At 39.0% G+C, this 26499-nt stretch overlaps 1 protein-coding gene across 6 annotated transcripts in view; it reads right to left on the bottom strand.

Moving 5' to 3' along the window:
* LOC126336812 (BRCA2-interacting transcriptional repressor EMSY) overlaps positions 1-26499 on the bottom strand; it is a 286258-nt gene that overhangs the window by 60638 nt on the left and 199121 nt on the right. For all 6 annotated transcript variants that reach the window (XM_050000859.1, XM_050000862.1, XM_050000861.1 and 3 more), the window contains exons 13-15: positions 23557-23684; positions 15909-16056; positions 5951-6088 (exon numbers count right to left, since the gene is read on the bottom strand). In XM_050000859.1, coding sequence (XP_049856816.1) covers positions 5951-6088; positions 15909-16056; positions 23557-23684 — 414 coding nt within the window. The remainder of the gene's footprint in view (positions 1-5950; positions 6089-15908; positions 16057-23556; positions 23685-26499) is intronic.

Raw genomic sequence — 26499 nt, 5'->3', positions numbered from 1 at the left:
CAGCCTAAAAGCAGATCCTGAGCTGATCATCATCTTGTCAGACAAAAGGTTCCACCACTGATGTGATGAAGATGAACCGGAGTGACTACCTGGCAGAGGGCCTCTGCCAGTTTTCCAACACCTCACCTACAAACTCTGCCAAAGTGACCCCATCCCAGAAGTTCAACATAACCCCCAAGCCCTTCTCAAATCCTAAGGCCCTTCCTAGAAGCGCTCCCCTGAATCCATCTTCCTACTCACCCCAACAACAGCTGACACCCACTTTCTACATGCTTCCCAAAACCCACAAACCTGACAATGCTGGGTGCACCATTATGGCTGCTTACAGCACCCCCACTGAAAGAATCTGAGTCCTTGTTGATCAACATCTGCAGCCAATTGTCCAAAACCTAGACTCCCACATTAAAGATAACAATCACGTCCTACACTAGCTCTCCACCATCCCCATACCCTTATGTCCTGAATCCCTACTTGTCACTCTAGATGCAACCTTCTCATAGACCAACATGCCTCACACCCATGGTCTTTCCACAATTGAACACTACCTCTCCCAACACCATGCAGATTCCAAACGAACCACTTCATTCCTCGTACACCTAACAAATTACATCCTAACTCATACCTACTTCAGCTTCAAAGGGAAGGTATAGAAACACGTTTGGAGTACAGCCATGAGCACCCTTATGGTACTGTTCTATGCCAACCTCTTCATGGGCCACCTAGAGAAAACATTCCTAGCTTCCCAAAGCCCCAAACCCCTGGTCTGCTTCAGGTTTATTGCTGATGTCTTTATAATCTGGACCCAAGGTCAGTACACCTTTTCTTAATTCCTCCAAAACTTCAACACCTTCTCTCTCATCCACTTTACCTGGTCCTCCTCCACCTGTCATTCCACCTTCCTAGATATCGATGTCTTCCGCTCAGATGGCTTCATCCATACCTCAGTCCACATGAGACCCATCACTCATCAACAGTACCTGCACTTTGCAGCTCCACCCCTTCCAAAGCAAAAATTCCCTCCCATATTCCCTGGCCACATGAGATGGACACATCTGCAGTGATACGAACTTACTCATAAAGGCCTTCACATACATGCAATGCCCTCCAGACCTAATTCACAAACACATCTCCCGTGCCATATCCCCACACACGCCTGATCCTCACATCCGTTGCAAGAACCGATCACAAAGAAACACCCCCCTTGTCACCCAATAAAATCTGGGACTGGAGTGACTGAACCACGTCCTATCATTATGCCCTGGAATGAGGGACATCCTACCCAAGTTACTTCCATCCCAACCCAAAAGTGGTGTTCCGCCACCTACCCAACCTCCACAACATCTTAGTGCACCCCTATGCCACTCCCACTCCCTAGGAACAGGGATAATAATATGATGGAAGATCCAGATGCAAGACTTGCCCAAACCACTCACCCTGCACCACCTACTTCAGTCCCATCACAGGCTTATCGAACGCTGTTACAGGCCGGGCCACCTTTGAAAGCAGCCATGTTATATACCAGATTCTGCTGCAACCAATCCATAGCATTTTACATTGGGATGACAACCAACCAGCTGTCGAATAGGAAGAACGTCCAAAAACAACGTGGACCACACAGGAGCACAATATGCGAGATTTCAATGGCTGCTTCATAACTTGTACCATCTAGAGCCTCCCCACTACAACCAGCTCTTTTGAGCTGTGCAGATGGGAGCTATCCTTAGGAGTACATCCTATGCTTCCTTAACCGAAGGTACTCACTGTCCACCCACCCCATCACCCAATAGAGAGAGGGCGTGTGTGTGTGTGTGTGTGTGTGTGTGTGTGTGTGTGTGTGTGTGTGACCATCCCCTGCCCCAGTACCCTGCACCAATTCGTGTCAGATAGTTGTGCACTGCTATCTCACGCCGTAGTCTGTGAAATCACGTGCCCAGCCATCTGGCACTTGACCCCTCTACCTGGACCGCTAGCTAGCCCACCAATGGCTCCCCAATCTCCCACATGGAACTAGACACTTTTCCGCAACCCTCTCCCTGCCTCCAGCCTCTCTCCATCCATCATCCCTCACTCCACTCTACACTCCCAGCTCACCTCAATACACTAACTGTGGGCCAGTATAGACTGGCAGTCAACTAAGCACAATGTAGGGAGACGCGCGCGCGTGTGTGCGTGTGTGTGTGTGTCCTACAAGCTTAAGAAAGGAAGTTCATTCTGAAAGCTAGCATAGCACTCTGTATCTTTTGTTTGTGCACCTATCAGTGACACAGTGGTCCGGCCTTTCCATGAGTCGTCTCCTTTATACCTAAGTAATTTGTAATTCTTAATCAGAACTTCCTTTAATATACATAAAGGGGGAAAACATTGTTACTAAACATCTCGAAAGCACCTTTTGATTTAGTTCGAATTTTTACACATTATGGTAATAAACGTTTAGACACATATAAGCTATTCACTTTTTAACACATACATTACTGAAACGGTTTTAGGAAACAGGTAAGTTTTATTTATGGCTTATTGGTTTATGATTAGACTACTAGTACAGAATGAGAGGGAATGAGATTAGGATATATATCTAATTCCTACACATATTACAAATGTGTACTTTATCTTTTCTTTCTTTTCCATTTAAGCAGACTGAACCACAACAAACTGTGGATGGATACAGCTAGTTGTCAACATGATTGTAAATAATATGCATATTTATTGTGGTTAAGGAGCATTCCATGTCTCAGTGAGCAGAGTGTCGCGATGTGCACCAATCTTGGAAAGAATCTGGCTAGAATGCATTAAAATTAACGAACCTAAAGGCGATTCTCCTTCAGATACTCCACAAGACATATTAAACTTAAGAGGCCATCTTTGTTCTGAAGATTTGGAAGAAGATGATACGACTGGCCTTCTAGGTGCTGGCAGATAACCTCTTTCAAATGAGGAACTAATCCAGTTCAAAACAGAACAAGCACATGACGAGGAGCCAGAGACAGAGCCTGCTGTGTGCCAACAGATAACTGATAAGAACTTGTCAAATGTGCTTTCTTATGTTGAGCAGGGAATGAACAGCCTACCTCAGAATGGTCCTAATGAAGAATTCAGTGCTAAAGTGTTTAAAGGAGTAAACTCATCCATTGTCTATTACAAAACACTGTTGAAAGAGACAGAAAGCAAAGTGAAGTAGACAATTCCGCACCAATATTTTAAACTGGGCCAACCCGAAAAAGCAGAAAGTGGTGATGGCAGAATATAATAGCTTATTGATTCCTTATGTTAATCTTTGTCATTAGATTAAAACAGTTTCTAAACCCTTTTTATTATATGTATAAATACAACACAATTTTTAATTTACATTTTTATTTTTTGGATTTATGTTTATCATTATATTGTTTTGTACCTTCATTTACTAACTAAGCATTTTTCTTTATGAATAAAAGACTATATTATTTTATCAAAAAGTTGGAACTGCTCTAATGACATTATTAATTTGTTATACTGCATTCTGGTTTATGACCAATGTTTGTGGTTTGTATCTATGCCGTAAAGTGGGGTTTGGGTGCAATAAAATATTCTCTGACACCAGTCGCCTCGCAATTATCTGATCCCTGGTGCAGATGATAGAAGAGCCAATGAGAACATGGCAGGCATTGATGTCACTGAGTAACAGGAATGGATGGGGCAGTTGTTGCATGAGATAAGTAAGTGCTGTGCTGTAAATAGGTTCCTGCAGTGGGATTTATATTATAAGGCGATATGGCACATTTACTGCTCTTACAGCCACTTGTAAAACAGTGGGGAGGGTGATGGGCAAATAGTAGTGTGTTTCACTAATGGACACAGCTAAACCACTATTTGCTTATTCATCAATTAGGTCATCCTTCCCGTGAACATTAAATCGTGGCAATACATAATTATCTGTGGCTTCGAACTATGTCTCCTGAAGGCTTAAGCATGTAGGCTTTTCTTATACAAGCAGCTTTAATTCCTCTAAATGTGTCCTGTAAGTGTTCACATTCCACTGAAGAATGAGAGCCATTTTAATTACCGAGTTTAATGCTCACTAAATGCTGTGCTTAGGAGAGGAGTTCAAAATGTTAGGAGGAGTGGTAGATGGGCTTGGTGGATTATCCAAACGTAAGTCCATTACACAGTCCCTCCTATCAGATGTTACTGAAGCATTATTGTTAGGGGGTTCAACATCATGATTTTTAGGTAGGGTCTTCCAGCTCAATGGTTTACCTTTCCTTAGGAAGAGTGGTAAAGAAGTAGACATAGGTATCTTGTGATCAGCTTTCATTTTAGAGCAGAAGTCAACTGGTTTTCCTTTAAACTCAATGTTAGTCGTTGAAATGCCAGTATGTATACCAATAGTGCCTTGATAGATGCAGCTACAAGCACAGGTGGATGTGCTAGCACCTGCACTGGGAGTTTGGATTGTAGTATAATACTTGGTTACTGGTTGCTGCAGGAGTGTAGATGTGCTAGCACCTGCTCTGGACATTTTCGTTGAGGCATCAGACTTGAAATTGGTTGCTTGGTGATGATAAAGAATATGGTTGTGTATGATGGAGATTGTAAAACCTTGAAGATCTTTTTTGCCTCCATGTATTGTAACAGCCTCATGACCCAAAACTCCTGTCATTTCTGTTACATGTACACTACCTTACAGTTAGCAAAGTAGAGTAAAAAGGTAGCACTAACAGAATCAAGTTGCAAATGCCCAAATAAATTCAGTGTACTTGGGCCTCTTTGGCACACTGAATTCCATTAACTGAGTAACATTTCTGCATGTATGGTGAACTAGGATTTGCATGAATTAAGTTGTTATACTTATGATTCATTTACAGAGGCATTGACAACTCCTTATATATTCACATATAGTTCTGCGATTTAGTGAGGAACATGTCTGCAATGCTAATAATTACCCATTGAGCAAAACATTTTACTATTACTGCCGAGGACAAACTTCAGGAACTTATCAAATGAAACAACTATTTCTCTGCTGTATAACAAAGTCTCTGAAATATTCTTAACACTTTTATAATAATATAAAATTAATTTGTACATTGCATTTCTTTGAAACATATGAGTATAAAATCCACACAATTATTTTAATTCAGTCAAGTAATAATCCACTTATCAAGGATACTACACAAAATTGTTACAGTTTCTATGATCAGTCATACAACACTGCAATAAGATGGAAGAGGTGTAGGCAAATAATGGCCCACGGGCCACATGTGGCCTGCTAATGGTTTTTGCATGGCACACCAAGACAGCCAGAATTTTTATGAATCAATTTATTACTTTTTTTGAAATGCAAAAATGATATCATTTTAAAAGTTGTGGTCCTCCACTAACCACTGCTTCCACAAAGTGGCCCCTGAGTCAAAACTATTGCCCACTCCTATGATAGGGCTACACTACCTCACAATACCAAGAACAGGCATACTTCATTTTATAAAGTGTTTCAGGAATACTGTGACAGTGTAAAATACTACAATTACCAATGCATATGACAGAAAGGCATCACAACATAGTAGTGGAATTTGAAGAAGAAACTACACTTAACTTACAACTGTTGTTTCTATAAAACTGTACACATCGAAAATAGCGACTTAAGTATAAAACAAAGGACTGCAAATAGCAACTAATTTTATTGTTTTTAAATTAAGGGATGTATTATAATTATGGAATATAAAATTATTCCATCAATAATATAAAAAGATGAGGTTCATGGCTATTTACAAAAAAACTAATGACAAAAGCACACCACTGTTACAGATTGCCATATTACAGCTACCAGATACAAACTTAAATGAACATATGCTGCAAACAATCCAAGGCAATCAGGAGAGCTATTCCATGCACATGAGGGTAAAACATAAATGTAAAAAGCCCAAACAATGAGTTCTAGAAACTTTTGCTCATGTTCCTGCTGCCACAATGATAATCTCACCTTCATTATAACTGAATGTTTCCAAATCTATGTTTGCAGAGGCTATTGCTGTACTAAAGATGTCCATTGTCTTTGAACTAGACTTTGGTGCTGTATCCTCAGAAGCTTCCACAGAGTCTCCAGAACACTCATGATTTCCTTTGAAAATAAAATTTTTAATTAGCAGGGCATTCATAATTAAATGAAAATACAGGTTGAAATTTTATCTTCTGTAGACATTATAATGGGATTTTCTTAAATAGGCAACACATATGTTATTAGCCACTTATGCAGCAACACTCTCTTACTCTTTGTGTCGAGCCTGAAAATTAGTTCTCAGCTCCAGTTTTCAACAGTTTTCTTCCAGCAATTTTCAAAATTTTTTTAATGTTAGCGATTTCCCACTTGCACCTCTTTATTTTTTCAGACACAAATAATAATGCTGCATAAGTTGCTATGACTGGGACATGTGTTGATGACTAATGCCTCCTGGTGGTGTTGCAGACACATGATGACACGGTATGGAAAGTACACAAGGGGAGTAGGGATGAATGTAGAATCATTCCAATTAAGGTATGAGCTCCAAAAGGGGAAATACACTAATAAAAGTGATTTAGACATGACAAAGACATGCCTCGGAATGAGCACCTTGGAACGGCAAAGTTGGTCAGCTATTTTTACGCAACCATGGGTAGGTCATAAGGTATTTGACATGTATGTCTCTGCTTGCCCAATCTGTAACACACCACAGGCCGCGATCTTTGGTAAATGTGATGTGCAAGCACAAGTTTTTGGGAGCAAACCACTCAGTAAACATTGCTGAACATGGGACAGCACAAGATCACTACATATTCCCATGTGTACTCAATGACATCATCAGTTATTATTGCTGTGGACACAGGATCTTCAAGACTGGGCCATGGATTGATGTAAACATGTTGTCTGGTCGGATGAGTTACATATCTCATTACATCAGGTCAGTGGCCGTGTCTGGATACTCAATCATACAGGCAAACAGCTTATTGAAACTAGCACTATGCCATGAATGGAGGTCAGATCTGTGGTAGTAATCAAAGGCGCCATGACAACTGTGGCCTATGTGATTATTATTATAGACTAACTGCATCCCTTCAAGCTTGGTGTCTTCCCCAACAGCAATATAATCTTCCAGCAGGACAACTGTCCATGTGACAAGCCCAGAATCGTGCTACAGTGGTTTGTGGAGCATGATTGTGAAATCACACAGATGTCTTGGTCACCAAATTTGCCTGATCTGTACCTGATGGAACTTTACTGGAAATGCATGGCCTGTGCGTAGGCATCTGCTACCACATACTATGGAAACTTAACACATTCCATGCAGAACTGTTGTTTTACTGCATTCCAGAGCTGGACCAACATTAAGCAGGTGACCATAATGTTTTGGCTTGTCAGTATTTTATAGTGTTATGTACAGTTTCTAACACTTTAGTGAAACACTAGCATTTCCTACTCTCATTCAAGTTCTGTATATACCATCATGTAGCAGAATCTTTAGGAACATGGAATGAATTGGTTCTAAGTTAACGGGGAAAATTAGATGCTATAAGCCAATTCTCTACATTAAGATAATAATTAACTTTCATTAAACTACTATAATTTAGCATGAATGTTACTATTTTGAAAAAAGAAAGTTTCTAGTTTCTCAGTTTATTTACATGACAACGATGATACTGATTCAAGATTAATAGTTATTTATATGCTGTAATAAAAATGGTTGTGATGAGTTTTGTTAGCTATTAAATCTTTAATCCATTAAACAGTACAATCAGATAATGTGCGAGACTGGCTAATAAGGCTTTTTCCTTTTGAATCTGCAGAAATTCCATTTTTACTGGCTGTAGCTCTGATGCAAGGTTATAAAAGACCTTTGGCCCACAATATGGAACCCAACACTAAAAGCTCAAGAATCCTGAACTAATAATGAACATCAAAATGGATACAGGAAGTAGTAAACACAGGGCTGTCATAGCAAGACTGAATATCATAACTCCCAAATCGACAAAAAACAAACAAAAATATACCTACTCAAAAGTGCATCTCCACTCTTTCCAAACCAATTATGTAAGTACAGACCATATGTGGCTTGAATTCAAAGAAATACTATATACAGTAATTGACAGATTTATAACAAATACATTAACAAATGACGGAGCTGATCCTCCATAGTACACAAAACAGGTCAGAATGCTGTTGCAGAAACAACAAAAAAAGCATGCCAAATTTCAATGAATGTGAAATCCCCAAACTGGCGATCTTTTACAGAAGCCCAAAATTTACTTCGGACTTCAATGTGAGATTCTGATAATAGTTTTCACAATGAAACTTTGTCTCAAAAATGGCACAACATGATCAAAGCCTTCTCTGCGCAATAGCATGGAAATAAAATTGATGACAGTACTGCCAAGGTAGAGTTGCTAAAAATATGCAGCAGGATTCTAGAACATATATTGTGTACAAATGTTAAGAATTACCTCAGAGAGGATGGTCTATTGACACACAGTCAACATGGATTTAGAAAACATTATTCTGGTGAAACACAACTACAGTGGAACTTCGATTTTACATTCTCGATTTTACATTTTCTGTAATTCTACACCATAAATTCGTAGACTCTGTGAAAAACCCATAGGATCAGTGCTAAAAATTCCCCAATTTTACCTTGCTTCCTAGTAAGTGTTACCTGGATTCCAAGTTTTTACTCAACGTCTCGCTTGACTTCACCCATTTTCTTCTTATTGACATTTGATGTGGCCGAACGAGTTATAACCACAAAATACAGATGGTTTTACGCTATGCACAGTGGCGGAGTTAAGGGAATATTTTAGGCTGTTGTGGAGAGGGGAGATGTGAAAGAGTAAATGCTGACATAATCCACGTTCAGTGTTGCCAATGCAACTTGCAACATTTAGCTTCATCCCGCAACTGTGATACAACTACTGCTAGGATGCAGCATTAATGGAAAAACAAGACAGTTGCTGCAAAGTGTTCCGGACCACACCTATACATGATGAAGGGGTCTGGCCACCACCTTTCCTTGTGCCATTTATAACTCAGTCTCACTTTTCTGTATGTATTTCTGATGTACTGTATTCAGCAACGATAGCAACTGTCAACCTTTTCGATTCAAACACTAAGTCTTGAAGAACATACTCAGTCATAATCGAGGAAATGTCACCCATTTTCGGCTAGTCAACTCTTATTGGCTTGCGACTTGTTAAGTCACCCAATAGCCAGCGCAGTCACCACACTACACTAACACACGTAATATGAGCTTGTCTCCTGGATGTGTGGAGAGGGGGAATGGTTCTTAGTGGCAGGAGTGTTGGTAGGGGTGAATGCATTTTGTTAAGTGCTGAAAATATACTTTTCCTACAGATGAGGTGCTATGACAGAGATTCCACACGGAAATCGTACAAGAGTTTTGTGATAGCACATTTAAAGATTTTTATGTTCAAGTCTGACATGATACAGTTGCAACAACTACATACACTGCTCATGTATGTAATTTGCATCACGCACACTATGTGCTGTAGATCATAAAGTTTGGCAGCAATGATAGAGGACACAGTGGCGGATACATATGAGGGGCGAGCAGGGTGCGTGTTGCCCCCCTCCCCTCTCAACCCCTGCCCCTTGTGGGCTCACCTGCATTGCCACTTGCGCCGCTCCCACCAGTCAACTATCACACTATTTGTTCGTTTCTTTCGTCAGTCGACTTGGCTGAATTGAGTTATCGATTAATTGTGCTTTCCTACATAGCATGTGCGTCCTCGCCATTGAATTTTATACATTTCTGTCTGGCACATAGATAGCTAACATATACATACAAAAAAAGTTGCGGCCATTCTAGTGATCTTGACATGTTATTCTGTCTGGCATTTGCTCGAGAAAAGTTGTGCATATTCTACTGTTTTCTTATACAGAGAAACTTCAACACGTAGCATTATAAATATGGACTATTTGCCGAATAGGAAGCTAGTTTACATTCAGAAGCAGATATATTGAGACTAATGAGTAAGTAAAAAGTTCTAGTTGCAGCAACTACAGGTGTGAAGATTAGTCAAGAGTGAGAGTGGTCAGTTGATTGTGAAGTATTAATAATAGTAACAGTAATAGTAGGAAATGTGTATCATAAGTTAACATAAAATTTTCTTAAACTTTATATGTGACTTGATTATTTTTTATCACATTAAATGTAAAGGTAGCTCAAGAAATCTTTAGCACCCCCTCCTTGAGGTTTCTCTGTATCCACCACTGAGAGGACACGAAGTGAAATGGTAGCACCTGAGCTTTCTTTCAAATTTACGTTTTACACAGCGTACAGAAATTCACTAAGCTGACTTCTAATAAGCTTGTAACTCCAACTGGGAAAGTAAACTCATTTATACAAGTCTGTTCCTCTCGTTAAGCCTAAAAGAACACTTTAATGGTGCTGAGCATATGGAATGTGGCTTGTAAGAGAAGCACTGAACAATAACACCAATGGCGACAAACTGTGTCATTAAGCAGATATCTGCATTTATGTTTATGGTTTAATCACTTAGCTGCTGTGATTTTTTTGGTTTAATTCAAAATGTAAATCAATTTTTCCTTTGTTATGGGTGAGCACAAAGGATGATCTCCCAAAAATGCGTGTTTTGAATGTATAATTTTTGGTTGTAGCCAGTCAGAAAATAGCTCGATTACCATGTACCAAAATATCAATTTTAATTTTTTTATGGGTTTTTACTTGCTGTTACACATCTGTGATTCTTTAAGAACTTATGAAGTTCATTACCACAAATTACTCTAAAAAATTGCATTATACATTTAATTTCTTTCACTTAGACAGATTTTGTACAAAGTAATGGAGAGGATTGTGATTTTCAATCATATATGCCAATTACATGTGTTTCTGGCCATATTTTGGGGGATTTTAACATCAATCAATTTTAATTTTTTTATGGGTTTTTACTTGCTGTTACACATCTGTGATTCTTTAAGAACTTATGAAGTTCATTACCACAAATTACTCTAAAAAATTGCATTATACATTTAATTTCTTTCACTTAGACAGATTTTGTACAAAGTAATGGAGAGGATTGTGATTTTCAATCATATATGCCAATTACATGTGTTTCTGGCCATATTTTGGGGGATTTTAACATTTTTCTCGATCCTGCAATTTCCTCAGTTTTGCATTTTTTATGTTTGGACCGCACAAAAATGTAAAATTAGCGTTTCAGTATAGGTCTTTACTCACATAAAGTGTTGAGTGCTGTTGGCAATGGATTTCAAGCTGGATTCCATATTTCTGGATTTCCAGAAGACTTATGGAACTGTACATCACAAGTGACTTGTAATCTAATTGTGTGGTTATGCGACTGAATTTGTGATTTCCTGTTACAGAGGTGAGTTCATGGTAACTGATGGAAAGTCATCAAGTAAAACAGAAGTGATTTCTGACATCCTCCTAGGTAGTGTTATAGGTACCCTGCTACTCCGTACCTTTATAAATGATTTAGGAGACAATCTGAGGAGCCGTCTTAGGTTGTTTGCAGATGAAGCTGTCGTTTATCGTCTAGTAAGATGAAAGTCAATTGTAAAATGATTTAGATATGATATCTGTATGGTGCTAAAATTAGCAGTTGACCTAGATAATGAAAAGTGTGAGGTCTACCATACAAGTGCTAAAAGGAATCCGTTAAACTTTGATTACAAGAAAAATCAATGAAATCTAAAGGCCTAAATTCAACTAAATATCTAGGAATTACAAATGCAAATACCTTAAATTGAAAAGAATATATATAAAATATTGTGGGCAAGACGAACCAAAGACTGCATTTTATTGGCAGAACACTTAGAAGATGTAACAAACCTACTACACTAAGCTTGTTCTTCCACTTTTGAAGTACCATTGTGCAGTGTGGGGTCCTTACCACACAGGATTAAAGGAGTACATCGAGAAAGTTCAAAGAAGGGAAGCACATTTTGTATTTGCGATAAATAGGGGAGTGTGTCACATACATGATACATGATTTGGGGTAAAAATAATTAAAATAGAGGTTTTTTTTTGCCGTGGTGGGATCTTTTTACCAAGGTTCAACCACCATGGCCCTTCTCCTCTGAATGCGAGAATATTCTGTTGACTCCAACCTACATAAGGAGAAACAATCATCATAGTAAAATAAGGGAAATCAGAGCTTCGAGGAATAAATACACGTTGCCCCCCCCCCCCCCCCCCCCCCCCCTCATGAACTCTCCAAGAGTGGTGGTGGTGTTGCGGTCTTCAGATTTGAGACTGGTTTGATGTAGCTCTCTATGCTACCCTATCCTGTGCAAGTTTCTTCATCTACCAGTACCTACCGCAACCTACATCCTTCTGAATCTGTTTAGTGTATTCATCTCTTGGTCTCCCTCTACGATTTTTACCCTCCACGCTGCATCCAATGCTAAATTTGTGATCCCTTGATGCCTCAGAACATGTCCTACCAACCGGTCCTTTCTTCTCGTCAAGTTGTGTCACAAACTCCTCTTTTCCCTAATTCCATTCAATACCTCCTCATTAGTTATGTGATCTACCAATCTAATCTTCAGCATTCTTCTGTAGCACCACATTTCAGAATCTTCTATTCTCTTCTTGTCCACACTAGTTATCGTCCATGTTTTACTTCCATACATGGCTACACTACATACAAATACTTTCAGAAATGACTTCCTGACACTTAAATCTATACTCGATGTTAACAAATTTCTCTTCTTCAGAAATGCTTTCCTTGCCATTGTCAGTCTACATTTTAAATCTTCTCTACTTCGACTATCATTAGTTATTTTGCTCCCCAAATAGCAAAACTCCTTTACTACTTTAAGTGTCTCATTTCCTAATCTAATTCCCTCAGCAGCAGCCGACTTAATTCGACTACATTCCGTTATCCTCGTTTTGTTTTTGTTGATGTAAATCTTATATCCTCCTTTCAAGACACTGTCCATTCCGTTCAACTGCTCTTCCAAGCCCTCTGCTGTCTCTGACAGAATTACAATGTCATTGGCGAACCTCAAAGTTTTTATTTCTTCTCCATGGATTTAATACCTACTCCGAATTTTTCTTTTGTTTCCTTTACTGCTTGCTCAATATACTGATTGAATAACATTGGGGAGAGGCTACAACCCTGTCTCACTCCCTTCCCAACCACTGCTTCCCTTTCATGGCCCTCTACTCTTGTAACTACCATCTGGTGTCTGTACAAACTGTAAATAGCCTTCCGGTCCCTGTATTTTACCCTTGCCACCTTTAGAATTTGAAAGAGAGTATTCCAGTCAACATTTTCAAAAGCTTTCTCTAAGTCTACACTTTCTCTAAGTCTACAAATGCTAGAAACGTAGGTTTGCCTTTCCTTAATCTTTCCTCTACGGTAAGACGTAAGGTCAGTATTGCCTCATGTGTTCCAATATTTCTATGGAATCCAAACTAATCTTCCCCAAGTTTGGTTTCTACCAGTTTTTCCATTCGTCTGTAAAGAATTCGTGTTAGAATTTTGCAGCTGTGACTTATTAAACTGATAGTTTGGTAATTTTCACATCTGTCAACACCTGCTTTCTCTGGGATTGGAATTATTATATTCTTCTTGAACTTTGAGGGTATTTCGCCTGTCTCATACACCTTGCTCACCAGATGGTAGAGTTTTGTCAGGACTGGCTCTCCCAAGGCCGTCAGTAGTTCTAATGGAATGTTGTCTACTCCCGGGGCCTTGTTTCGACTTAGGTCTTTCAGTGCTCTGTCAAACTCTTCACGCAGTATCGTATCTCCCATTTCATCTTCATCTACATTCTCTTCCATTTCCATGATATTGTCCTCAAGTACATTGGCCTTGTATAGACCCTCTATATACTCCTTCCACCTTTCTGCTTTCCCTTCTTTGGTTAGAACTGGGTTTCCATCTGAGCTCTTGATATTCATACAAGTGGTTCTCTTTTCTTCAAAGGTCTCTTTAATTTTCCTGTAGGCAGTATCCATCTTACCCCTAGTGAGATAAGCCTCTACATCCTTACATTTGTCCTCTAGCCATCCCTGCTTTGCGATTTTGCACTTCCTGTCGATCTCATTTTTGAGACATTTGTATTCCTTTTTGCCTGCTTCATTTACTGCATTTTTTATATTTCCTCCTTTCATCAATTAAATTCAATATTTTTTCTGTTACCCAAGGAGTTCTACGAGCCCTCGTCTTTTCACCTACTTGATCCTTTGCTGCCTTCACTACTTCAGCCCTCAAAGTTACCCATTCTTCTTCTACTGTATTTCTTTCCCCCATTCCTGCCATTTGTTCCCTTACACTCTCCCTGAAACTCTGTACAACCTCTGGCCCTTTCAGTTTATCAGGTCCCATCTCCTTAAATACCCACCTTTTTGCAGTTTCTTCAGTTTTAATCTACAGTTCATAACCAATAGATTGTGGTCGGAGTCCACATCTGCCCCTGGAAATGTCTTACAAAATAAAACCTGGTTATCTCTGTCTTACCATCATATAATCTATCTGATACCTTTTAGTATCTCCGGGATTCTTCCATGTATACAACCTTCTTTTATGATTCTTGAACCAAGTGTTAGGTATGATTAAGTTATGCTCTGTGCAAAATTCTACCAGACGGCTTCCTCTTTCATTTTTTACCCCCAATCCATACTCACCTACTATGTTTCCTTCTCTCTCTTTCCCTACTCTCAAATTCCAGTCACCCATGACTATTAAATTTTCGTCTCCCTTCACTATCTGAATAATTTCTTTTATCTCATCATACATTTCATCAATATCTTCGTCATCTGCGGATCTAGTTGGCATATAAAGTTTTACTACTGCGGTAGGCGTGGGCTACGTATCTATCTTGGCCACAATAATGCATTCACTATGCTGTTTGTAGTAGCTTACCAGCATTCCTATTTTCCTATTCATTATTAAAGCTACTCTTGCATTACCCCTATTTGATTTTGTATTTATAACCCTGTACTCACCTGACCAGAAGCCTTGTTCCTCTTGCCACCAAACTTCACTAATTCCCACTATATCTAAATTTAACCTATCCATTTCCCTTTTTAAATTTTCTAACCTACACGCCCGATTAAGGGATCTGACATTTCATGCTCTGATCCATAGAATGTCAATTTTCTTTCTCCTGATAGCAACGTCCTCCTGAGTAGTCCCCACCTGGAGATCCGAATGGGGAACTATTTTACCTCTGGAATATTTTACCCAAGAGGACGCCATCATCATTTAACCATACAGTAAAGCTGCATGCCCCCAGGAAAAATTATGGCTGTAGTTTCCCCTTGCTTTCAGCCATTTGAGAACCAGCACAGCAAGCCTGTTTTGGTTAGTGTTACAAGGCCAGATCAGTCAATCATCCAGACTGTTGCCCCTGCAACTGCTGAAAAGGTTGATGCCCCTTTTCAGGAACCACATGTTTGTCTCGCCTCTCAACAGATACCCCTCCGTTGTGGTTGCACCTACGGTATGGCTATCTGTATCGCAAAGGTAAGCAGCCCTCCCCACCAATGGCAAGGCTCATGGTTCATGGAGGGGGCAGGGGAGGGGGGAGGACATGTTTTATATTAACCACCTTTTGCCAGTGCCTTAACTTCACAGTTCCTGTTTCCTCCCTTTGCCTTCTGCTTGGCACAGAAACATTCTTTCTTTGTTTCTGGACTTTTGAGTCCTCTCATAATCTTGTGTAAGTATAGTATCTTGGCATGATGGCGTGTACTTGAAAATAATGGGACACTGAAGAGGGAACCAGATAACATTTTACCATGCAATCAGGATGAATTTAAAAATAAAATAAATGTATCTGTTGTTATGTGATGCCAGCTACAGTTTTCCACAGACTACTACAGTTAATACAAATATTCTTCCTGTAGGTGTCCTCAGAGACTTCTTTGTATGTGCATAAAGTGACAACCATTTCTTACCTTTCACTGGCATATGTGATGGATGCACAGAATAAATTCCTGTTTGTGGATCTAATTCACCAACCATTTCCACAGTTTCTTCATCTTGCTGTCTGCTTGGCAAAGAAACTTCCTCACTGTATGTCTGGACTTGGGTCTCCTGCTCATCCTACATGGGCACAATATTTGCCATATTAGTACAATTATTACCATATCATACCTCTTTAAAAATATATCCTAAGAAGTATTTAAGAGTGGTACCAGTATTTTCATCTACAGACCATAGGTACAATGAACATTACTTACTATATTACAAGTATTATTATTTTATTATGCACAATATAATTAACTGTACAGTCTGCACAAAACCAGTTACAAAATAGCACATGCAACGAGTTTTTATTATTGTAATGAAATCATGTGCCTTTCCCAGATTTTCAGAGCAGTGTAAAGATTTTTGGAAGGCTGAATGCCAAGGAACGTGGAACAACATGAACTGTACTTCTCTAATGACTTATTGATTCTGAACCTTAAGCCAAGGTCTTAGCTACAATTTTCCGTATAATCTTTTGTCTAAAATCCCACGGGAAACATTACCAGAGATTGTGGAGATAGGAAATAGCAAGAGTAGCTACTGTTTGTATCTGTATCTCCATAATGGCTACCTCATTATGATACAACCAAAACACAGGCAAAGCTTCCCAAATTGAGACTAGATGGGAGCTCATTTTGCAGAACTGGTGGTATTATGTAACTGAAATCCAAGGAACTTAACATATTCAATTTAAGTATTAGCGCTTTTCTGTTAATCTATTCTCGTGTCTCTACCTAGGCCTCTCTGGAAGTTCAAAAGTAGTACGCACTGTCTTACATACAATTTTAGTCTCATAACGTCATAATTAGTGGTCCTTTGGCAACTGCCATGGTCCACTGCTAACAAATTATCTGTACTGACTTGTAGGCAATGGCTCATAACATTAATGTTTCTTTTAGAAATTTCGATGTACAATTGTGAGCCACTTGCTTAATAGTGAGTTGGCCCACCTTCCGAATGCAATACAGCAACAATTCTGCATTGCATGGATTTGACATGTTCTTGGTATGTTTTGAGAGGTATGTGGTGCTAGATGTCTACTCACAAGTCACATAATTCCCATAAATTATGGGTGAGTGATTTGCAAGCAAGAATCTCATGCTCAGTAGCATCCCAGATGCCTCCCACAGAGTTTAGATCGAGGAAATTTGGTGGACAATACATCATACTCCTCAAATCATGGAGGTATGATTCTGGCATTGTAACATGACAGTTATGCTACTGGAAGATGCTATCATTATTGGGAAATCCAGCTTCCCCATGCATTTGTCTGCGAGATGGAGGATGTTTTGTGGTGGTTGTCTGCAGTTGATATCATCACTAACTACAATGATTCTCCTCGTGTGTCTGCTCTGATTATGTACTTTCCTTATCACATCACATGCCAGCAAGGTCATCACGCAGCACTCAAGTTTGTGGATGGCAGTGATCAAAATGTTTTGGCTCATCAGTGTTTAACCAACTGCATGTGCAAATCATTCTGTCAAACCCTGCTGATCTTTCATGGAATGTTAGTATTTGTATCCTATTTTGTCAACTTGAGTACTGCATCATACTGCATTTTTCTAATGTTCTGGTAATATGCTAATATGATCAATGGTAGTTTTCACAAATAAGAGGAAAGCAATTACTTAGCTAGTTATTTTTTTTATTTTGTAATTTAGATCTCCTTCAGATTACTTTGTCTCTCAGATTCTTTTAGCCCATTCCATTGATGGACTGATTATTTTTCTCTTCTGCTTAGCATGGAGATTACAATTTCCCTACAGACACCTATCTGCAAAAGAAGTTTTCCTGCAAACTTCGTCCACTAAAATCACTTCAGTTCCTGAGTATCTGTACATTTGACTCTCTACCTGTTCCCCTGGTGAACTGTATGCGACGTTCAGTGGTGCCACTCAGAAAATCAGAGAACTATCAGTTATCACTATTAACAAAGTGTTAAACACAGCATTGACATAGCATGCAAACCAACCAAAAAGGTAGGCAAATATCTGCAATCTACAAAAGAACCACCTTGGCAAGACTGAGTGACCTTTAAGCATTTGGATGACACTGCAGTGCATTTGTTGTTGCAAAAGTATGGGCAAACACTTCAATTGTTACTGCTATTGGCAGTTAACTAAGCATTCACAGTTTTCATTGGTTAAAACACTTTTGCTTATTTATTTGCTTCCAGTATGTTGCAATACATGCGTGACATTACTTTTCACCATTACACATATAATTTTCTTATGTGTTAATTGGTAGCACAGCATCTGACAATGTCTTCCACAGCAGATGAAATATGTGGCATAAAATTATGCGAGAGACCATTACTAATCAAAAACTGTTTGCCAGGACAGAGGAATTAATTATTTGTTTTATTTCAATGCTGAACTATTTTAAATAATTCAAAATCAGAGTAAAATTATGGTCCCTACAGGCTTTAGCAAATGTCTTTGAGCACATGTTCAACAGTTAGCCCTCCATTAAGTGCAAATATTTCTGCCATAATTAATAATGCTTGATGAAAGAAATTACATTTCATCTGATAATTTTCAGAAGGCCTAGCGGTGCTGACCAACTGCCATGTCATCATAAGCCTAATGGAATCACTGGATGCGGATATTCACACGTGTGGAGTGAACACACTGCCCTGCGAGTCGTCGTAGGTTTTCGCTGACCTGGAGCAGCTATGACTTGGTCAAGTAGCTCTTTAATTGGCATCAAGAGGCTGAGTGCACCTCTGCAGCTTGCAGCTTGGATGGTCACCCATTCAAGAGCCAACAACACGTACATGTGCTCAAGTTTGGTGATGTGATGCGAACTGATGTATACGCTGCGGCATGGACATTTACAACAATGCTTGCTTACTTCCTCAAAATTTCTTTTTTATTTTTATTTTCAGAGGTTTACAATCTAATCGACAATGAGAATACTAGAAGGCTGAACAGCCAAGGAATCAGTACAAATTTTCCTAAGAAACTATTTCTTAAAATGTATAAAGTGCTTTTGGGAACCCATATAACATCTAATTTGGACAGTGTGAGCCACATTTCAAAATTTTTTCTGTTTTTAATTTTTTCTGTTTTTAATTTTTTGATAGGCATATAATTTGATTTTACTCTCATTGTATTACTCAGTTAAATCACATTTCATCCATGATCTTTGTTTTTATTTTTTTTTCATTGGCATGTAATTTGATTTTATTCTTGTTGGATTTTTCAATTATACACATTTAATTCATGATTCCCTGTTATGGCGCCAAGTAAACTGTCAAGAATTCAGCCGTAACGCCAGATGTAATTCACTTCCTAGACTGAATTTTCAGCTGTGTTACCCTCACCCATCTTTTGAGTGAGTGTCGTCTTTTGAGTGCTGCGTTGACTGAACAATACACAGCCAGGGCAAAAGCCCCGCAGTTGCAAGAATGTGAACTGTTGCCAGTGCCATAGAGACTCGCCACTTGCGCGAGTTCCACTAGCACCACGGGCGGCGCTGAAGTTGAAGATATCGATTTCATCCCTGCCAATTGCAGACCGAATACAATCCGCCAACGACAGGATGACAACAGACAGGAGCCTACTCAGAAAACAGAAGAGCAGCTCTCACCAACTTGCTTATAGATCATTGTTCAGTGCTGACTTAGACAGGTTATGTCCTTTAGTGAACTCCTAGAAGTAAACAGTTGTTATAAATTGCATTTGCTATGTACTGTGAAATTTACCTATGATTACTTGCACTTATTCATTGAGGGCCATTTTTGTATTATATTACAAGCGTGTTGCGGACTTAATCGTTCAAAAAGTCACTAAGATAAGTAAAACTTTTTAGCTCATTTGTCTGACTTTGTTAATAATTTGTTGAAGTGCTGTAGAACCTTCATTCTCCTATCCTGTTGCCTCACCCTGGGGCACAGCTGTGTAATAGAGGCAGGGAGAAATTGTCTTAGTGGTGTACTTCACCAGAACCAGTTTCAAGAACTCACAAACTCGACCTACCATAAAAACAGTGGCAATTTCGGCCTCCACAGCAGTAGCGACAAGGCTTGTACAAAACTGGTGACAAGGGTTTACAAAAATTAGTGTAATGTACATATCTGCATTTTATATTGCAGACAGAACTGATGCATTTGCAACCACATATGTTGAAAGTGTATCATAACATTATGAAGAGAGTAGTATCATACAACCAAAAAAGTATGTGTTCAGTTGATAACAAGTATTGCCTTCTTTGGAGGTAAATAATGGCATATCATCTTTTATTACTTATCAACACCAAAAACTGTCATTCTGATTCATTAAATACTGCGCAAGCTGTATTCCCAAAACTGATTCCAAGAAGGCTGACACAGAGATAATGATGTAACAATGTAACGTGACATGAGCCTGGCCATGGGTTCAAAAGTGTTTATTCTTCATGTTCTGAAGAATAACGAGATTTCAAATGCCTAGGTATCGGCCCCCTCAGTCACTGCTCATGTTCCAGCCCAGGCTCCTTTTAGTACATGATCATCACTGTCCAGTGGTTTGGTGACTCACACGGAACCCCTTGAGAGTGAGGTTGCAATTTCAATCTTAAGTATGGCTCATTTGAAAGTATTGTGTTAGCAATTATGACAAGAAAAATACTAGCTGCTAACGACTCATCACATGCATCAGGAGGGCGATAGAAAATGAGTGTCGGGAAGGTGCAGACATCAATCTTCTATGGGATGTTTGCATTATGCTTCACAAAATGGACATCACTGACATTGTCCCCCTCGATAAATCAGTGGTCAGAGCGGTGGAATGCTATGCAAAGGCACCCGGGTTCGATTCCCGGCTGGCTGGAGATTTTATCCACTCAGGGACTGGGTGTAGTGTTGTCTTCACCATCATTGTATCATCCCCGTCGACGTGCAAGTCACTGAAGTGGCATCAACTAAAAAAGAAAAGACTTCCACTAGGTGACAGGTCTACCCAATGGGAGGCCCTCGCCACACAACATTTCATCAACATTCAGGAAATGTTCGAAACAAATCATTAACTTGCACCACGAACACTAAATGAAAAATGGCGTGATGCAGTCACCACAAAGATTTGCACCATTACGATCGAAGACCAACTCTTGGGAATTATAAACCGTGCACAATGTTCAGCTAGATACCCACTCTTGAAGAATGTATACAAACTCTTATTGGTGTTACAGGATGATGATAACGGATGGGACGTGATGGCACACAATTGAATCTGAAACAGTCTGTTATGTAGCTTATTGTGAAACGGACTATCCTTGAAGGCATAGTTGCAGATAGTACGATAACATGTTTTACAGGCACGGAAAAAACAAACATCAAGAGGTTGAATTTGTCCAGTGATTACAGGTGGTATGAACTGCATTTCACACACTTTTCAGGAGGGACAGATTGTTCTAAATGAGAATAATTTTTATACACAGACCCAGAATCAAGCAAAATCAAGTTATTTTGACCAGTTATTGGCAAAAAGCAGTGTTCACACTGTAGCTGTAGTTCTCTTACACCAATTTTCCCACTCTAGCTTGCTGTGAGGTAAATATTCACTACCCTGGCAAGATCACGCACACAAGAAAGACTCGTAGAAAGCATAGCACCTCCAACTTATTGCAGCAGAGTAAATAATTTTCCAACACATTTAACGAGCAGATCAACAATCGGCATAATTATATACAAGTGCGTTACGACAGTTATGTTTCTTGCTCTTGATACAACTCTCTTGGTACCTCTAATTTCCAGAGCTCCTTTCATAAGCATTTCCTCTTCAAATTCCGATTGTTCAGATTCAAAAAGAAATTCTTACTGAATGGTGGGATAAGTTTGTTTATCTCATCTACACATTTTCGGGATATTCCACAGTTTGCTGTGCATCATCAAGTTGACTCTTTGTTTGAAATTTCATTATCTTATGTCTTCCAATTCTGTAGCACTCTCTGAAGTTATGCAGCCATCAACTTGAAATTTCCTTGATCTATGTCACATGCAATTTGATGAGCCTAATGTTTCATGCACATCCTGTAAATTGTATTGAGCATCCTTGAAACGTGCAAACACCAGCTTTTGTAACAAGTGTGTCTTGTCCTCCATTTAGTACCCATAGTTTTCTTATGCACCACACAATAATATTACTGTGGACTTACTTGAAATCTATTCACTTTTTTTTTTTTTTTTTTTTTTTTTTTTTTTTTTTTTTTTTTTTTTTTTTTTTACTACACTGTGGATGATCTTCCATGTACATAATTACTTTCAGTACTCACTCCTTGGACAAAGATGGCCCTTTACTAAGTTTCACTGGAGACAGAATTTATGGCTCCCTGTCTGACAAGGACGATCAAGTACTTGCCTTGATGCCTGTTTCAATATAATTTTCACTTGTTAAGCATATATCGTCATCATTGCACTCCTCATGGACATTACCTGCACAGTTGAGTGTATATGGCACCATACATCCCACTGAATCATCTTGCAGAAATGCTAATATTACATCTGCCATTTCTTTCTCACTCTGCGAAATTCTCTGAGTTGCTTTCTGACAAAATGTTAAGTCTGGTACCTGTTTTTGTATATACAGTGCAATGTTTACTTTGTTTACCATTGGCATTGCTCTGGTTTCTATCAACACCACTATAGTTGGAGTGATGAACGATGCTGGTCGAGTTTACCTTGTTCTATGCACCTACATCACGCATTCTCCAACATCCAATGAGCGATTGGTAGTGTTCTGAGCACTCTACTGCGAATGTTTTATGCAATACAGGCATTATACATGATCACAGCGAGCTATTTTAGAGAATTTTTATTCCATTTATTGCGAGATGTCATGGCTGATTGTGCTGGTGAGTGACAAATCCTTCACAAGCAAGCTAGACCCATAATTTGCTGGATATATACTTTCATCAAGCACAAAGCAAGTGAATGCGCATACTGCAACTGCCACTTGGAACTGACAACAATGCAGGCCCTGTTCTTGCCTCAACCTGCACGAATCTCCATTGTTTGCGGATCAGTCAATAGCACTGTTGTGAGTTACTCATCAACTAAGCAGTTCAATTATGCTCCAGAGCCTCATGCTGTGATCACCACTGGAGACCTCAAGTCTTGGCCCCTGTTGCCATTAGCATAAACATCATTGGCCTTTTGCAATTTCACACTCAACAGGTCCCTTGTCAGTAGTTAACAGCTAGATTACAAATCCAAAGGTCTGAGGATCGATTCCTGGTCTCTATTAGGATTTTTATCTGTCACTTATCACTTGTTCAACTTCTGAAAATGTTTGTTAATGTGAAAACTTCCAGTTTCACTATGGTTTGAAGTCTATGTTAAATAGTACTTCCTCCTGTAACTGGTTGGGTAAGTCAGTGCAAAGGTAGCCTCAGAAACGGCTCACCATCTCCAACAGAACTGTGTTTAGTAAAGCACTGTGATGATCAAAATAACCTTCACACTGATGGCAACTTTACATTTTTATTATTATACTATATCACCCATATTAATGTCAAAGAATTTGAGACCATAATCAGAATTTTTCACAGTTTTATTTCATTATTTTATAAATTTCTACAATTTATAATATTTACCACTGCTTCAGAAGGCACAGAGTTTTCAATTGCAGCTGTACTTCTTTCTGTGAACTGTTTCTCAGAGTCTGCACTTGGTGTATGTGCTTCTGTATTCTCTATGTTAATTACATGTTGTACTAGTTTTCCTAAAACAAAGCAGAAATTTTTGTTTTAGAATTATCCACTTAGAGTAATTTACTAATGTAAAAATGTATTTTATTTTTAACGGTTAAATAACTATATTTCAGGTTTTGAGTAATTACACAATTCTTTTTGTTGTTCTGCATGTTGCCATCTTTCATGGTGTGGCTATCATTCACAGTCTCACAAAAACAGTAATAATATGATGAAACGGCATTTAGTCTACAGTCTATGACAAAAATAAATTTTGAAAATTACTTTGAAATTATTTTTGGAACTGACTCATAATTTACTGAAAAAAGAGGTAAACAAAAACCAAACAAAACTGACAAATGAAGGAAACACTGGGATTAAACATTATGTTTCATGTAGGCAGACTAGCGTACAGTTCAAATACATCAATGGTTGTCATCTTCATCTTCATCTTCTTCTTCTTCTTCTTCTTCACTTCCAGGGATTAGGTTAATTGCCTATTCTGTCCTTAAAGGTTACTGTTGAGCCTATCTCATTTTGGGGCTACCAGGATTTCTTCTTCCTATTGGGCTGTATCTCAACAGTTTTCTTTCAAGCTCTTTCTCTATTGTGTTGTTTATCCCTTCAAAATTCAGTTCTCCTCAATTTTGTTCATTCCTGCTCTTGCCTTGGCATGTGAAACCTTCCACTGTTCCTAGAAATCTTATTTCAGTGCCCACATTTTGTTCTTATTGGTTTTTGTGAGAATCTGAATTTGACCCTTATTCAGCAGACACATCACAGCCACTGCTTTATACAACTTTATTTCTGTTTGCTTTCTAACTGCATTGTTACAGGTTCTATTAATAGCACCACATATCTACTGAAACTGATGAAGCATGTTGTCTACACCTCTTATCATGATGGGAACTTATTTGGTTTATAAATAATTAAAACTGTTAACTTTCTCAATAATTTTTTTAATGATAAAAATTTTTGACGTGATTGACTTAACTCTTTTGCATATCATTACCTTCTTTTTATTAACTGAGATTTGCAGTTATACTCAATGGTAAAATCTTTTTACAGCAATGATTAAAGATAAAATTCAGACAGTTTCAAATTGGATCACACCCTAAATAATTAGAATATATACACTTCCTGATAAAAGGACACTGAAGCACTTTCGATGTAACACTGTACATGTACACACCATTGGCTGGTGTGTAAATAATTAAAGTTCTCTGTATCAGACAGAAATGGCACCAGAGTGCTTGGTTCAATTTGTTACTAGGCCTGTCTGGTAGGGCAAGCATATGTATGTTATGTGATCATTGTGAAGGACACAGAGATATCGCATACTTGTCAGAGACCCTGATTGTTTAAAAGGGACCTCACTGTGGGTCTCCATTTTGCTTGTTGATCAAAAAGTGCAATATCCAGAATTTGTGAGTGCTCAGATGTAAGAGTGACCTATTGTTGGACTGCATGTGAATGTTAGGGCAGGCACATTCATCATAAAGGTTTCAGTTGACCCCACATCTGACCACCAGAAGGGTAGATCACTGTGTTGTGCATCAGGTACATTGCAAGTCCTTCAAATCTGCAGCTGCTTTCCAAGAACAAGTAAGCACATACCATTGACCAAGAGAATAGCAGCGGCCGAGCTGTGGACTTACCATCCCATGAGTAGATGGTTGTTATCACCCCAACACAACTGGTTGTGTTGATCTAATCCAGATGACAATCGTCAGTGAGCATGGTGGTGACCTGGTGGGAGGTTCCATTCTTTCAATGTTTTGGAGTGGCACAGTGGTGTGAAGAGCCATCAGGTATGACCTTAGGCCTCAAGTGGCAGAAATTGAGGGAACTCTGACAGTACAACAAGTCATGGACATCCTGTGTACTCATGTGCTATCTCTCATGTGACAGTATTGTGGTGCCATTTTTCAACAGAACAAAGCTCATCCATGCATGGCACATCTCTATAAACTATGTGTCTGATGCTGAGGTACTCTTGTGGTCAGCAAAATCTCTAGATCTGTCGCCTACAGAATGATGAATAAAACCAGTGCAGATGTCAACTCCATTCCAGTGCCAGTATCTAGTATATCAAGGACAGTTACAACAGTTGTGGGCCAGCTTCCCTCAGAAGAGGATACAACTGCTTTATGACACCCTTCTCAATCAAAACAGTGTACGTATCCAACACGAAGGATAAGTGGGCTCATACTGCCAATTTCTTTGTAAATGTGAGTCAATTTTGTAATCACTGATATAATATTAAATGCCCTCTAACCACTTGAAGTTTAATTTCACTTCCTCCTCCTCTTCTGGCAACTTCACTTTCGTTTATCAGGAAGTGTATTCAGCAGACAACAATATGAGAAACCATCAAATACAGGCAAATTCCAATCTTTTGTCATCAGTAGACAATATGCATACAGCTCTAAATTCATTCACAAAACCTAATGTTTGATATTGTGATGTGTAGATCATCCTAAGATGATATTTATCTCACATTTTTCCTTCAAGGTACCTTCATAACCACCACCACCATCACCACCTGCCATTTGACATTCACTGGTTGGATCAAGGCCACTACTAGACTTTTCCATGCAATATGGTCTTCAGCTAGATACTTTCATACTGCCCCTGAATGTTTTCTACTGCCATCCACACAACTTCCATTACACCACTGTCATGGTCTTTTCTTAGCTCTTAGAATCCACCACTGACTTCATAAGTGCACAACCATTTATTTTTCTGGTTGTGTGTCCCGCCAATCTCTATTCCACTGTCATTAAAGTCATAAATGCCCTTTCTAGTCCAATATGTTCCATGAGTCACTTGTTTGTTTTGCTGTCT

Source organism: Schistocerca gregaria, chromosome 2, assembly GCF_023897955.1.
Source record: "Schistocerca gregaria isolate iqSchGreg1 chromosome 2, iqSchGreg1.2, whole genome shotgun sequence".
Classification (NCBI taxonomy): domain Eukaryota; kingdom Metazoa; phylum Arthropoda; class Insecta; order Orthoptera; family Acrididae; genus Schistocerca; species Schistocerca gregaria.
The sequence above is the reverse complement of the archived record's forward strand: the minus strand, read 5'-3'. Positions and strand labels throughout refer to the sequence as shown.